This window comes from Canis lupus, chromosome 6 (assembly GCF_003254725.2).
Source record: "Canis lupus dingo isolate Sandy chromosome 6, ASM325472v2, whole genome shotgun sequence".
NCBI lineage: Eukaryota > Metazoa > Chordata > Mammalia > Carnivora > Canidae > Canis > Canis lupus.
This window is the reverse complement of record NC_064248.1, coordinates 50,856,563-50,870,538: the sequence shown is the minus strand read 5'-3', so window position 1 is coordinate 50,870,538 and position 13,976 is coordinate 50,856,563. Positions and strand designations below refer to the sequence as shown.

The 13,976-nt window shown below is 36.5% G+C and overlaps 1 protein-coding gene across 11 annotated transcripts in view; it reads left to right on the top strand.

Moving 5' to 3' along the window:
- SNX7 (sorting nexin 7) overlaps positions 1 to 13,976 on the top strand; it is a 114,086-nt gene that overhangs the window by 40,945 nt on the left and 59,165 nt on the right. For 6 of the 11 annotated variants that reach the window (XR_004816564.2, XM_035717677.2, XM_035717680.2 and 3 more), the window contains exon 8: positions 9,697 to 9,756. The exons of 4 other annotated variants lie outside the window; for them this stretch is intronic. Coding sequence is in view for 6 of the 7 variants with exons in the window: in XM_035717677.2 (XP_035573570.2) it covers positions 9,697 to 9,756 (60 nt within the window). In the remaining variant the exon portion in view is untranslated. Of the gene's footprint in view, positions 1 to 9,696; positions 9,757 to 10,604; positions 10,632 to 13,976 lie in introns of those variants that run through there. One more of the 11 variants, XM_035717682.2, reaches the window with a different exon arrangement.

Genomic DNA, 13,976 nt, shown 5'->3' with positions numbered 1-13,976 from the left:
GTTCATATAGTTCTTGAAGCAGAAGTAGGATAAGGGGTCATGGTATCAGTTGCCTTCCACAGACTGTGCCGCAAGTATCAAAATGGGAAAAATTGAGTATTACTTTGGTTAACTTCTGTTGATTTCTCTGTGATCTTTTTATAATGTAAGGATTTGGTTTAGTACTGAGTACGATATTGAGTATGCTTATGGCAGGTGCCTGGGGAGTTCTTGAAACCCCCCATTAATCCTACTATTACAATCCCATCCTGGCTTGGGAACAGCCTCCGTCTTCCCTGCTTTAATTTTCTCCCAGGCTTTAATCATTTTCTAACTAGAGATATGATTTTGTACTTACTGCTTTTTTTTTGTACTATCTTTCTCTCTCTCCTGGTCCATAATCTAAGCACCTGAAGGGCAGGGATTTTTTTTTTATTTGATTCCTGAAGTGTTTTTAGCCCCTAAAACAGTGCCTGATATATGGTAGCCACTCAATAAGTATTTAGTGAATAAATGAGTGTATGAAAATTGCAGTGATTGCTCTGATTCACAAAATCAAGGTGCATGGAAGGTGCATGGGCAGTGGTGGACTGCAGTAGATAGAATAGGAGAATGGCATCTGAGAGAGAAAATAATGGAAAATATAAAACCAGAGGAACTAATGCTCAGGGGGGAAATCATGTTTGATTTATCTTCATCTTACCTCAAGATGAAGAGTAAAAAGAGGAAACCCAGGGTTAACCTTTTCTTCACTATAAGGAATGTGTGTGTGTGTGTGTGTGTGTGTGTGTGTAAATTTGAAGAGTCACTTGGAAAGAACAAAAGAGAGTTAATGCATGTACAGAAATTATAATTGTATTTTTTAAACTGTGGTTCTTTTTATTTGTTAAGTAATTTTTAAAGATATTGAAATTAGCAATTAGATGAAATTTGCCCTTAACTAAATACTAGATAAAGTACAGTATTTTAAAGTTTCAAGAGAATAGTTAAATGGCTTAAAAACCAAGCATCTGTTCAGAATGGTTTATATTCATATTTTAAATTGAAAGGAAGAGTAATTGAGATTGTTCCAACCACAAAAATACAGGAAAAAATAGCTTGGGCCCAAATATGGCTAGGCTTTCCCAACTCAACTAAAAAAACACATTTTTTTTTTCATTTGACTTGCAAATATTTTGTCTTTTGCTCTATAAAAATTTCCTTGATATCTCATTATAACCTAATGATCCATCTGTATTTATGATTTCATTTTATGTGTATGTGTCATATCCACTATAAAGTATTTTTTACCTAGTTATCTGCTATGTTGTAAGATTGGAGAAATTTGAAACTTTAATTATCTGCATTATACTCTGTAAGATATTTTAAATTAAGATTTGAAACAGACACATTTAACAGACGTTGCAAATGTGGGTTTTTTGTGTATGTGGGGGTTTTTTTTTTGTTGTTTTTTTTTTTTTTTTTTTTTGTTACCCATCAAAACAGATCCTTCCTAAAACATATAGGGACTAATTTAATGATTTATGAATGGTACCATTTACATTTTCAGGCAGTTTATGTGTTTATAGACCTCACTTTCAAATCCCTGTGTTATGATGATGTCTTTGGGAGAAACCTTCCAGGGTTACTCTCAAACTGAACCTGCCATGATTGGTCACAGAACAACCGGAGGGAAGTTGCTTAGAAATATGCAGGATAGGGTCACCATGGAAACGCGCCCTTGTGAGGTCCTTCTAAGGAGCCATCCTTTGCAGTCACCATGACGACCCTGGCAGAGAACTGAATATAGCAATCTAGCCTGGTTGTTTACCATGGCAACTCAAGCAGGGCCACTTTGGAGACAGCCCTGGGGCCATTTCTATGGAGACCTGCCGGGGCTGCCTTTAGAGGCTCCATCAAAGTCACCTTTGGGTGGGTTGCTATATGCAAACCCAGCAAAGCAACTCATAATGAAAAGGTCTGTGAGATGAAGCTTTACCAAGACAGGCAAAAACTAGGAGAGTTATAATTATTGGGTGGAGATTAGCAGAGATGTAACATTCCAGAGGTCCTTTCAGACAGATCAGGCAACCTTTATGTGGGCTCTGTGGTATACAAAAACAAGGTTCTGGTCTGTTACCTTGCCTGTAATTTTGCAAATGCTGTAAATTGTCAGTAATGGTGTTTCTGTTACTTTTTCTCATCACACAAATATGCCTACAAAAATTATGTGTTTTCCTGCAGATTAAAACAGTGTTTCTAGAGTGAATTCTTTATTATCTAAATAGTTGCAAAGTGTCAGTTTCTTGGAATTTGTCGTTTGTAGTTCTTATCTCACAACAATAAAATCAATCATTTTAAAATGATCTAAACTCAGTAAAGACTTTCAGAATACCCATTTGAAGGTCAGTTCAGCTGTTTATGTAGAGTTTTGACATTTAGGCTTTAGGATTAGATAGACCTACGATCCAATCCTAGTTCATCTGCTTAAGTCTGTGACCTAGGATATGTTTCCTAACTTTTTTGAGCCTTGTTTTATCATGTATGATTTGGGGGAAGTTATTAGTACCTTTCTAATAGATTTGCTTAAGGATTAAATGATACAATGTGAATAAATTATTTGAATCCTAGGAAGCACTCAGTGGCCGTTAGCTGCTGTTATTTTGATGATTTTGTAGAAGTAATATTTGAGGTGGCTCCTGTAAAATGACTTGAGACTTGTTCCATGAAGAGCAGGGAGCATATTTCAGGTACAGTTAGTATTATGAAAGGTTCAAAAAGCATGCTAAACTGAGAAAACTAGGCTGATGTACATGTACAGAGAGTAGGTATAGGGGAGATGAGGTGATGTGGCTGTAAAGGTAGGTTACAGTCAGATAGGAAGAGAGCCTTGTCATTTGTCAGGATGAGGAATATGGGTTTTATCCTTTGGGTGTAGATCCAGTGAGAGCTTGAACTGAAGAGGTAGTAGGGGAGTAACAAGGAAGTAAATTTGAGAGAGAGGTAGATGGAAGATAGAATAACAGTTAAAAAATGAAGGGAAGCCAGTGCTTCAAGTTGTTAGTGACTCTAAACATCTAGCTTGTTAAGGGGACAGGTAGAGGTATTCAGCGAAACCTGTCAACAAATCTTGTTGAGTACCTACTATAAGAGAGACACTATTGCAAGCATTGGAGAGATAGCAGTCAAGAAAGCCGACCTCATTCTAGTGGATGGAGACAATAGGAAACAATCTATTAAAATTTAAATTGATTGTCATATAATGATAAGTGTGGAGAAGAGGGAGTGTTTGGGAGCAGTGAAATTTAAAACTGGGGGTCAGGGAAGGTCTTATCAAGAAGGTGATCAACTAAAACCTGAAAGAGGCGATGTCTTGAACTATATGAATATTCTGGAGAAGAGCATTTCAGGTAGAGTGAAGAAGTGCAAAGAGTAAATAGGCCTGCGCTTTTCAGCAGAAGCCTGGAGACTAGTGTTGCTGGAATGGAATGAGCAAGTGAAAGAAGTTGTACAAGATGGGGTCAGAGGGGTCAGATTGTGAGACCCCTGGTCTCAGTGAAATAGGAAGAGGATAGTTGACCGGAGAAGTAACATGATTAGAAGTAAGTTATGAAGTAATCACTGTGCTTGGGTAAGACGAGGGTTGATGTGTATGTGGCATGGAATAGAAGAACACCAGCACTGAAGACTAGCTCTTATAGTCCCCCTGAGACACAACAGCTTGGAGCAAGGTGGAAGTGGTGTGAAGTGGTCAGATTCCAAGTAGATTTCAAAGGCAGAGCTGTTTGCTATCTGGACATCTGTGGATTATGAGTGGGCAAGGATGATACCAAGGTTTTTGGACTGAGCAACTGGAAGGTAAGAGTTGGTATAAATTGAAATGGGGAAAACTTTAGAAGGGACAGGCTTAATGGGGAAGATGAAGAAATCGTATTTGAACATTTAAAGTTGATGTGCCTATCAGATACCCAAATGGAGATTTTGAGTATAGAGTTACATATAAATATCTAGAGGTCAGATCAGGGATCCAGCTGAAGATACATATTTCGGAGTTGTTAGCAGGTAGTATTTAAAGCCATGAGATTTGTTGAGGTCACCAACGGATGAGAAAAAAGAGGTCCTAGGACTGAGCCATAGCATATTCCAATATTAAAAACCAGAGAGGGAATAGCAGGTGAAGAGGAAGAAAGGGAATTTATATAGCTTTGGCTGGTGGTAAGTGATGGAACCAACAAAATGAACTCAACAGATTTATTTAGAGTCATACAACTTTTTTAACCACTTCTCCACTTATGAGGCATTTATAAAAACAGCTTGATACAGAATAATTAAGATAAGTGTAGATAATAAAGTATTTCAAGAGAAATTGAGAGTAGTCTTATGTGTTCCAGGAAAGATAATGAAATAGATGCTGTTCAGTCAAAGTAAGAGAATTTCTGACTTTGGACCTAAAAGTATAACAATAACTGAGATTATGAGGAAAACTCAGATATTTGAAGAAACTTGTGGTTTTTGCAGTTATTAAGTTTTCAGAGTCAGAGCTTCTGTTTGAAAATGCTTATTCACTTCTCTGCTTAACTGCAAGATAAATAAGGTTCATCTGTGGTGCTAAATAATGCTGCATATCCATTTTATTTTTGTTTTTATTTTTGAATGGATGATTTATAGTTTTCCACTCAAAGCAGCATTCAAATATAAATGAATATGAATACATTTGACATTTAGCAATATGTGCATAGAATCTGAGAGTTGGATCTAGATAGAATGCCATAGCTGTTTAGCAGTATATTTATGTGAGCAAAAAAAAAAAAAAATACATTTTCATAAGATCATTATGATCTGGATTTGCATATAGCCACATTCAGTAGATGCAAACAGATACCAAATTTATTCAAGCTGGTCTTCGCTCTGTATGACTTGCTATTTTTGAACTAGTATTTTACTCTTGGCCTCAAATAGTGGCTATTAATCTTCAGATGTTCTTGATAGTGTACTAAATGCTTCACAAAGCAGGATTGGCTTTCCTCTAAGCTTCTAGGAAATGAAAGTATTGACATAACTTTTTTGTGTGTGTGGTGGGGGAACAGAGGTCACCTCTACCTTTTCTTGGATATTTATTGTCTTATCTCTCTCCCCTGACATTTTACACATTTATTCCTTTCTGTATGCCTCATTTCTTAGTATCTGGTTTCCTCTCTCTGCTTCTTTTTTGTCTGTTTACATCTTTGTGTGTGTATCTCTCACATACACACAGGTACACACATTTACATATACCACTCTCATCCAGTGGTAAAGGATGTGACACTATCTGGTGGAAGGAAAGGGGACTTTTTTCTTGTATATTTTCTTTTATCCATTTATTCTAGAAGGCATCCAAGCAGACTGTTCCTTGTTTCTCACTAGCCAGAGTTGTGAAAAGTCCATGATCAAGTCAGTTACTTGGAGTGGGAATGTGGCCATCAGAATGGACTTAGAGAAGCTAACAATATGCTCCCTGCTGCAAACACCAGAAAAAAACTAGGGCTCTTTCAGGTAGTAAGAAGGGAAGTGGGGAATGGATTCTGGATAAACAACTAATACATATGTGCCACAAATACACAGTGTAGCACATATTAGAATAGTATACCACAGCTGGGTAGGATTTAGGGATGAGAGAATGGGGGAAGCTGTAATCAAAATGGCCTTCAGCAGCTTCTCCTTCCAGAACAAAGTCCCTGGCAGTGCTTAGAATTCCTCTCCCTCTGTACCTTTACTGGCAGGCCTCTCATTCAGGGCATTGGCTTGAGTGGTGGGGGCAAAAAACAAAACATGTACTTCTGTTTATATAAACTTTAAAGGAGGCTAATGGGTATTTGATTCAAGGCTAAAAAGTCATGTCTACCCTATGACTAAGAATCTTTTGAGCTTGGGATCTCCATTTGAAATTTTACCATATTAATTTTCCCCTCTAACATTTATTTTTATGCTCCTGGCATTTTAAGTAGAGCACTCCCTGCTAAGTATTTCATACAAGGTTTCAAACGCAGTTGCAGAGTTGCATGTGATTTCAACCACAGGGTTGTGTGCCTTTGTAGTTTTAGGCAAGTTACTTACATTTTCCTTGCTTTAATTTCCTCAACTATAACAGTCATGGGGAGTATCTTCCCTAGAGTGTTGTTAAATCGGCATCTGAAAGGGTTTTTCTTTTGCATCTGAAAACTCTTAACCCAGCGTCTAACTCTAGTGTTAGATTGTAAATATTTCTATAAACAATATTAAAAAAAACTTTTTTTGGAAGTATGTATCGGATGTTTCATTCTTCTGGAGCAAAGTGTAAGTGGTGGCTGTAATTTCTCAGACCTTCACGTTGTCAAAAAAATATATTAAAAAAAGAAGAAGCAGCAATTAACTTGGACTGAAAAGTGGACACTCCGACCAACCCCAGCTTGTCACTCTAGGAAATTGAATAGATACTTTAAAATGTATCTGAATTTGTACAGACTATCAAAAAGTTGTGTTTTGGACTTTATAGGATTATTTAAACTAAACTGTACTTGGTATTATGCTATTGATTTATAATGAAGGACATTTTAAGGAGGAGAACCATAAATCCCTTTATGATAAGCATCAACAGCACTGACTACATTTTATTTTTCATTTATGAGGACTCTTGAGAAAAGTTTCATTTATGTCTCAGCACCAGCAATAGGATCTTATTTCTCCTGAGCCATTAGCTTTTTTTCAGCATATACACATCAGCTTTTATACCTGATCCCATCCCACTTTTTACATTAGTTCCTAGGCTATTAAGAGCTTCAATTCAGATCCAGACCTGCCGGGCAAGTATGTGTGTCCTTTGTGTCAGCCTCACACCTGGCTTTGACCATGATTTTTCCCTACTCTTATTTTCCCTTTGTAGTCATTCCTTTATCTACTACTGTGTTTAAGCTAGTTGTATAATAGCTTTTGAAGCTATATCAAATCTAATATGAAACAGTAAGAAACATACTAACAAAAAGAGCTAGAGGTAAAGTATTTCAAATCAACTCAAAGATCAACACATCTTTATATTGTGACCAAAAAACGCATGTTTTAGTCACTTTTTTTTTTGGCGGGGGGAGGAATCCACAAACACTAACACGTCTATCATAAACACAAACCTGAACACTGACTAGCTCATCTTAACTGTTACCAGGAAAATTAATCAGGCAATATTTGAAGGTGAAGTGAAAAACTTGTATTACTTCCAAAATTTTTACCCATGAAATTTGCTTAGGGAATGCGTTGTACCTTAACATTTACTGATTTGAAAAAAGAACACATAAACCTAGAGTCTTGATGAATAAGGCTTGTGTATGCTTGTGGTGGGTGAGGCTGGAAGGAGGGAGAAGACAATGGAAGACTGTAGAAAAACAGAGGCAGTGTAACATTGTTGTAGATGATTTTCTAAAGGAAGATTGTTAGCTCTGTGTCTTTCCCTAGGAACATTTTTCCCCCCACTGTCTTAACTGCAATAGAAAAAGTAACAAATGGATAAGTGAAAGAAGTGATTTAAAATTCTAGTCATTTCTTCTCAGGATTTAAGAAATTCTACTTATGGTGTCCTTGTGGATTTGTGGTTTTGTCTGTGGAGTTATACCCACCATAGATATAATGGTTTAAATAGCTGTCCCATATAGAAACTCAAAATAGATTCAATTTCCTTTTAATTTAGACTTTTTGTTAATAAGAAATGTGTCCTAAGGGTCTGTCTTACATATCTCTTTCACTCCTGGCCCTGCCTGGGCACTCAATAAATATTTGATTATGCTTAGAGCAATAACACACTGGGAGTCTGCAGCCTGGAGAGGGCTTTGATTCACTTTTACTTAACTTGTGACCTTAATCAGACATTAATTATTCTTTATCCATGAACATGCAGAAATAATGCTTACTTTGAAGAAAAATTTTTTGAAGATGAATTAATGTTTATAAATCTAGAGCTTGTGTCAGTAAAAATTTTGGTAAGTAGGAGGAAGAAAGTATAAAAGAATAATATGTTAGAGAATATATAATGGTATCATAAAACATATTATTTAAAGTATGAATCATTTAACTAGCACTTTTAAATATATATATATATATGTATATGTATATATATATATATTTCTACAAAGAATAGAACCAGTGATTTTTCTTCTAGCACAGTGCAATATCACTAAATAAAGTACAATTTGATTAGTTATATATCTAGGCTTTGGAAAGTAAGCATTCTTCTTTCTATTAAATCATAGTCAATAGGCTGTAAATTTAGGGGGAGATACCCTATAAAGCACCATTCAACTTTCAAAGAGATTCTAGACCCAAACTAGTTCTTTCCCCTGTATATGCATATTTTGGATTTATTTAGTAACCGTTGTGTATCAGGCACTGTGCTAATCATTTGCATTTATTATTCCATGTATAATACTGTAAGATAGAGAGTAATTTATTCCCATTTTGTAGATGAGGAAATTAAGGCCTAGACTGTCAATCAGCCAAGTTATTAGCTCATTCTCTATCTAAGCACTTGGCTGTGAGGAAATTGCAGGGATGGAGAACGACAAAGCCCCTATCCTGAAAGGTGATTACAGTCTAGGTGGGGGGTATTGAAAATAAAGGAAAATAAAATCAATAAATGACTATGCTAATGTAATAAACAAATTAATTTGATAAGAATAAATTTAAATTAAATCACTGATAGAGACTGCCAAGAAGGGATGAGAAGGCCTTTCTGAAAAGGGAGTGTTGAGAGGACAGCTGAATGCTGACAAGAGGCAATCATTCCAAGATCTGGACATGAGTGTTCTAAGAAGAACCCTTACAAAGCTCTGAAATGGGAATGAGTTCTGCATGTTCCGGGAGCTTAGTTACAGCTAGTGTAGCTACAGTACAGAAGACTAAGGGGTAGAGGCTGGCAGTGAAGACCGGACCTAGCAAGCAGGATAAGAACACAGAGGTCTTGCATTTTATTCGAGTTGCCATGGGAGCCACTGGTAAGTTCCAACCAGGGAAGACATATGATGTGGTGTGCTGTGGCTTTTAAGTTTGGTATTTTTTAAACCTTTTTTTATTTTAAAGATTTTACTTATTTATACACGAGAGACATAGAAAGAGAGACAGAGACATAGGCAGAGGGAGGAGAAGCAGGTTCCCAATGCGGGACTTGATCCCGGGAATCCGGGATCACGTCCTGAGCCAAAGGCAGATGCTCAAACCGCTGAGCCACCCAGGTGTCCCAGTATTTTTTAAATCTTAAATTGATTTACAGAAAAGTTGTAAGGACAACTCAAAAAAATTTTTTTTCCCTTGAACCATTGGAAAGTAAGTTGTACTTATGACTCCTGATGGTGCATGTTTCTTGCAAACAAGGACACTCTCCTACATAACCATGAGACAACTAGCAACATTGAAACATGACTTTCATCTAATGCTCAGACCTCACTCAGATTTTGCCCCTGTTCTATAATGTTATTGACAGCATTTAGTTACATTTTTTCTTCAGTCTTCAACAAGTCTTTCATCTTTCCTGACTTTCATGACCATGACACTGTAGAGACCAGTTATTATGCAGAATACCTCCCATACCAACTTGTTTGACTTTCCCCTGTGATTAGATTTAAATTATCAGTCTTTGGCAGGAATAGTGTTCAAGTGATACTGTGATCTTTTCATTGATCTCTGTTAAGAAGCACAGGATTTTTATTTGTCCCATTAATGATAATGTCCTCTTCTAAACAGTTGACCAAGGTGATGCCTGCTAAGCTTCTCCACTGTAAAATCACTCCTGTACCTTTGCAGGTAATAAAAACTTTGTGCAGAGCTACTTTGAGACTGTGTAATTATACCATTCCTTATGGTACGTTTAACTTCCAATTGGGGTGTGTGTGTGTGGTTTTCTGTGTTAGTCAGTAGGTCCATTACTATCACTGTGTATTTTTATATGCAAATTGCCCCAAATTGGCTAATAATAGGGCAGTCTTCAAGGTGGGTTTTTTTTTTTTTTTCCTTTTTGACATGCTCCCATCATTCTTTCTCATACAACAAGACATTCCAGGCTTTTCTTGTCCTTCTCTTGCACCAGCCCTGGAATCAGCACTTTTTCCAACAAACCCTGCTTACTTCTAGTGGGAAAAATTGTATGTAGAATACAATATCTTGGCATTAGATGTGTTTGCTGCTATTGAGGTATCACTGATTCTAAGACCTGAATGGATAGAGATAGGGAATATATCTATGTAGAATCACACACACACATCTTTGTATCTGTTTTTATTTGTCTAATTACATATATGAAAAACATAATTCATACCAGTGCCTCCAGTTCAAACACAGCATCATAAGGGTTCACCCTAGTTTTCTTTCTTTCCTTTTTTGTAGTTCCCTTTCTGACCATGAGAAACAGGTTCCAAGTATCCTTCATATAGCTTCCTATTTGATCAATCCCGTTTGTAACCAATGTTGCATAGATCTTGTCATCTTCTTTCCTAAGTACCTCACCCAACTTGGATTTTTGCACCAAAAAATGCCACACCCGTGCAAGGCATTTTTACACTCTAGGATTCTGTTTCCCCATGCCCCCTGCCCGGCCACACACACACATTAAGGCACCCACCTCACTCTGCTTGGGCTGTGACTTCCCTTTCCAGACTACTTTTTGAAGGGTCTACTTCATCGTCTTGTGAATGCTTTGATGTCCTGCTCTGGGCCACCGTGACTTTGCCTCCCTTCCTCCACGAACATAGACATCAGCTTTGCTCAGCCCCATCAAGTAAGTTTCAGGACTGAATTGTTCAGGAAGAGAAAGGGAAATGGAAGAATTTGTAGTCGCTTTCAAATGCTCACTCTGTTTCTGCAAGGGAAACAAAAAGACCTGCAGAGTCCCAAGACAGTAGGAAAAGATGACGGCATAAACCAAGGTGGTAGTGGTGATGACTTTGATAAGATAGGTTAAGTGATTTGTCCACCATTAGCTAGTCAAACAGCAGAGCCAGACCTATGACCTGGCACTGCACACCCCATATTTTGTAAATAGGTTTTTTTTTTTTTTCTGATAGGGTGGGTCAGAAGCCCAGAATATTTTAAGACAAATGACAATTATTTTCTACTAGAATCCAAACAGAATGGAATTTTAACTGTTTATGCTTTCCCCTTTTATCGCCTCCAAAAAATCATACTTAGAGATCATAATGCATTGGAAATTGCAACTTGAAAACACTTTGGAACATAGAGAGTTGTGGTGATCTCAGAAAGCTGAAATTCTTCTTTTTCTTCTCTTAAGAAATTATTATATAGACTTATTTTACCAGGTCAGTATGTCATGCTAAAACTAACATCGTGGTGGTGGTGGTGGTGGTGGTGATGATGGTGGTGGTGGTGGTGGTGGTGTTGGTGGTAATAGCTAACATTTCTTAATCACTGTCTGTGCTTCTAAGTGCTATAGACGTTTTACCTCATTTACATCTCACATACAGTGAGGTGTAGGAACTATTACTTCCTCATTTTACAAATGTGAAAACTGAGGCATAGAGCGAGAAAGGTACAGGTTCAATATTGCAAACGTCAGAGTTGTCGAAGCAGGACTCCAGAAAGGGTGCTGTTAAACTGTATTCCAATTAGATTCGATTCGATATAAAACTGTTTCCAGGGCAACATTTGAAAAGATGCTTATCAACATGCTTCAGCTAACTCCTATCAATCAGTCAGAGTTTGCATGTGTGATAAATTCCATTTGCCGTTCCTGCAGCAGAACATTAGTGGTGATTTGAAATACTCTGTCACAGTGAACTGGCAGTTTTCATGGTATTAATTTTAGAGTAAATTGACCTGCTTTGCTTATCTCTCAGTAAAAAGAGGGTGTGAAATGAATTAAAGGAGCACGATTTCTTCCCTAGTGTGTGTCAGTGGTTCTCAACAGCAGTGTGGCCTGGGAAAGGGTAGGAGTTCAAGATCACTGGGGCATTTTCAAAAATATACAAACCTCCACTGGTTCTGCCTGCCAGGAGACCCTCTGATCCTGAAGCTTTTAATCTCAAATGAGTAGGAAAGTGGACAGAGAAATGTGTTCAAAACAGATCTTTCATGTATTAAAAGAGCTGGCACAGACCTTTCCACCAGGAAAATCCTGGACACGTCATGGGTAGTCCAGAAATAAGGATACAGAAAGGGCATGCCCACGCACCAGATATGGTCATCACTGTCACATGGAGAACGGCAAACACAAGCTTTCCAATGAAGATCACTCCCTACAAGTCGAGGTTTTTGTTCAATGTAAAATTTTTAGTTATAACATTTAGGTTAACTTAGTTATACACATTTAAGATCACACCAATGTATAAATGTATGGTTTTCTAATATTGAATAATGAGAATTAATAATAACTAAGTAAATAATATATTAATGTAGAAATACCACCTTTTTCTATTCACATACATCTTTAACATCTCTTTTGAGTCATCTAACATTCCCTCTTCATTAGAAAAGGTTATATGTTCACACAGTTCAACAATAAGGAAAAAGGAGCCCAGAGTCTCTATTTCTGTGCCTTACTTTTGGATCCTTACAGATATGTCCCTACAGATATTATCTCCAACCATAAGTAGGCATTTATGAACATAAGGAACTTCAGTGTTTCATTTCTTCCAAAACATGTATGTTTTTGAATTCTAAAGTAAGAACTTAGCATGTTGTTTTTAAAAAAAAAAAAACAACTAAAATGATTTATTTGAATAGGTAATACCTTCGCATGATTCAAAATTTATGAATTTTAAAACTCACATTTAATGAAAAGTCATCGTCCCATCCCCATAGCCTATGTCCTCCAACTCCTGCCACCCACATTACAAGTACATCCTGTTGGTCAGTCACTTTTCTGGCCTTCCATGTTTCTTCATGGATGTACTACAAATACAATATACATCCTGATTTCCCTTTTCTTAATGAATCTAGTAATATGCTATAAAGTTTTCAACACTTTGCCTTATTAATATAATATCCTGGTCAGCATTACAGTCACTGGCCTTATACAGCTACATGGTATTTCATTGTATGCATGTATCAGAATTGATTTAATTTGACTCCTACGGGTGCCTATTTACTTCTGATCTCTTGCTGCTATAAACAATGTTTCTAAGAATAACTTAATATAAATATTATTTTATAAATGTACCAGTAGATCCATTGAATAAATACCTGGAGGTTACATTGCTGAATCAGAGGCTATTCAGTTTTGATATTTCATTACTAATTGTGGAATCTTGGACAACTTAGTTAACTTCTTGTTCTTGATTTATTAGTTTGTAGAGTAGAAGTAAGAGTACCTAGCTCATAGAGCCAAATGTGTTAACACATATAAGGTGCTTGGAATAGTGCCTGGTACAAAGGAAGGGTTAAAAGAATTAGTTGTTGTTATTGATGTTGTTATTATTGTTACCACCAAATTGTTTTCCACTGGGAGATGTATTTACATTCTCACCAGGATGTTTTTGACTGCTTGTTTACTCCTGTACCCTCCACCCTAGGCTTTTCAATGTTAAACTAGAATGCTCCCATCTGATATGTGAAGAGTAGTAGTTTTAATTTGCATTTCTGTTATGATGAGTGGGATTAGGCATTTTTATATGTTTAATAGTATTAAGTTTATTAAATCTTATTTAATTTATGTAAAATTTTATTTCATTTTTTGTGATTGCTGATTTTTTGGTCATTGGATTTTTTTCTATTCTTGGTCTTTCCCTGCTTTTTACAGGATTCTTATTAGGGAATCTTAGGGTTTTTTTGGGGGGGTCATTTGTATTGTGATTTTCTTTATAGTGATTTTTGTTATACAAATATGTTTAGTTTTTATAAAGTTAGATTTATCTTTTTCTAAAGGATTTTAGTTTTAAGTACATGTGACAAAATCCTCCCTCACTTCAGGATAATAAAAGAATTGTCTTATTTCTTCTGTTATTTGTCATATTTCTTCTGTTAACTTTTGTGGTTTTCTTTTTTTATATTTGAATCTTTGAGCCATTGGAATT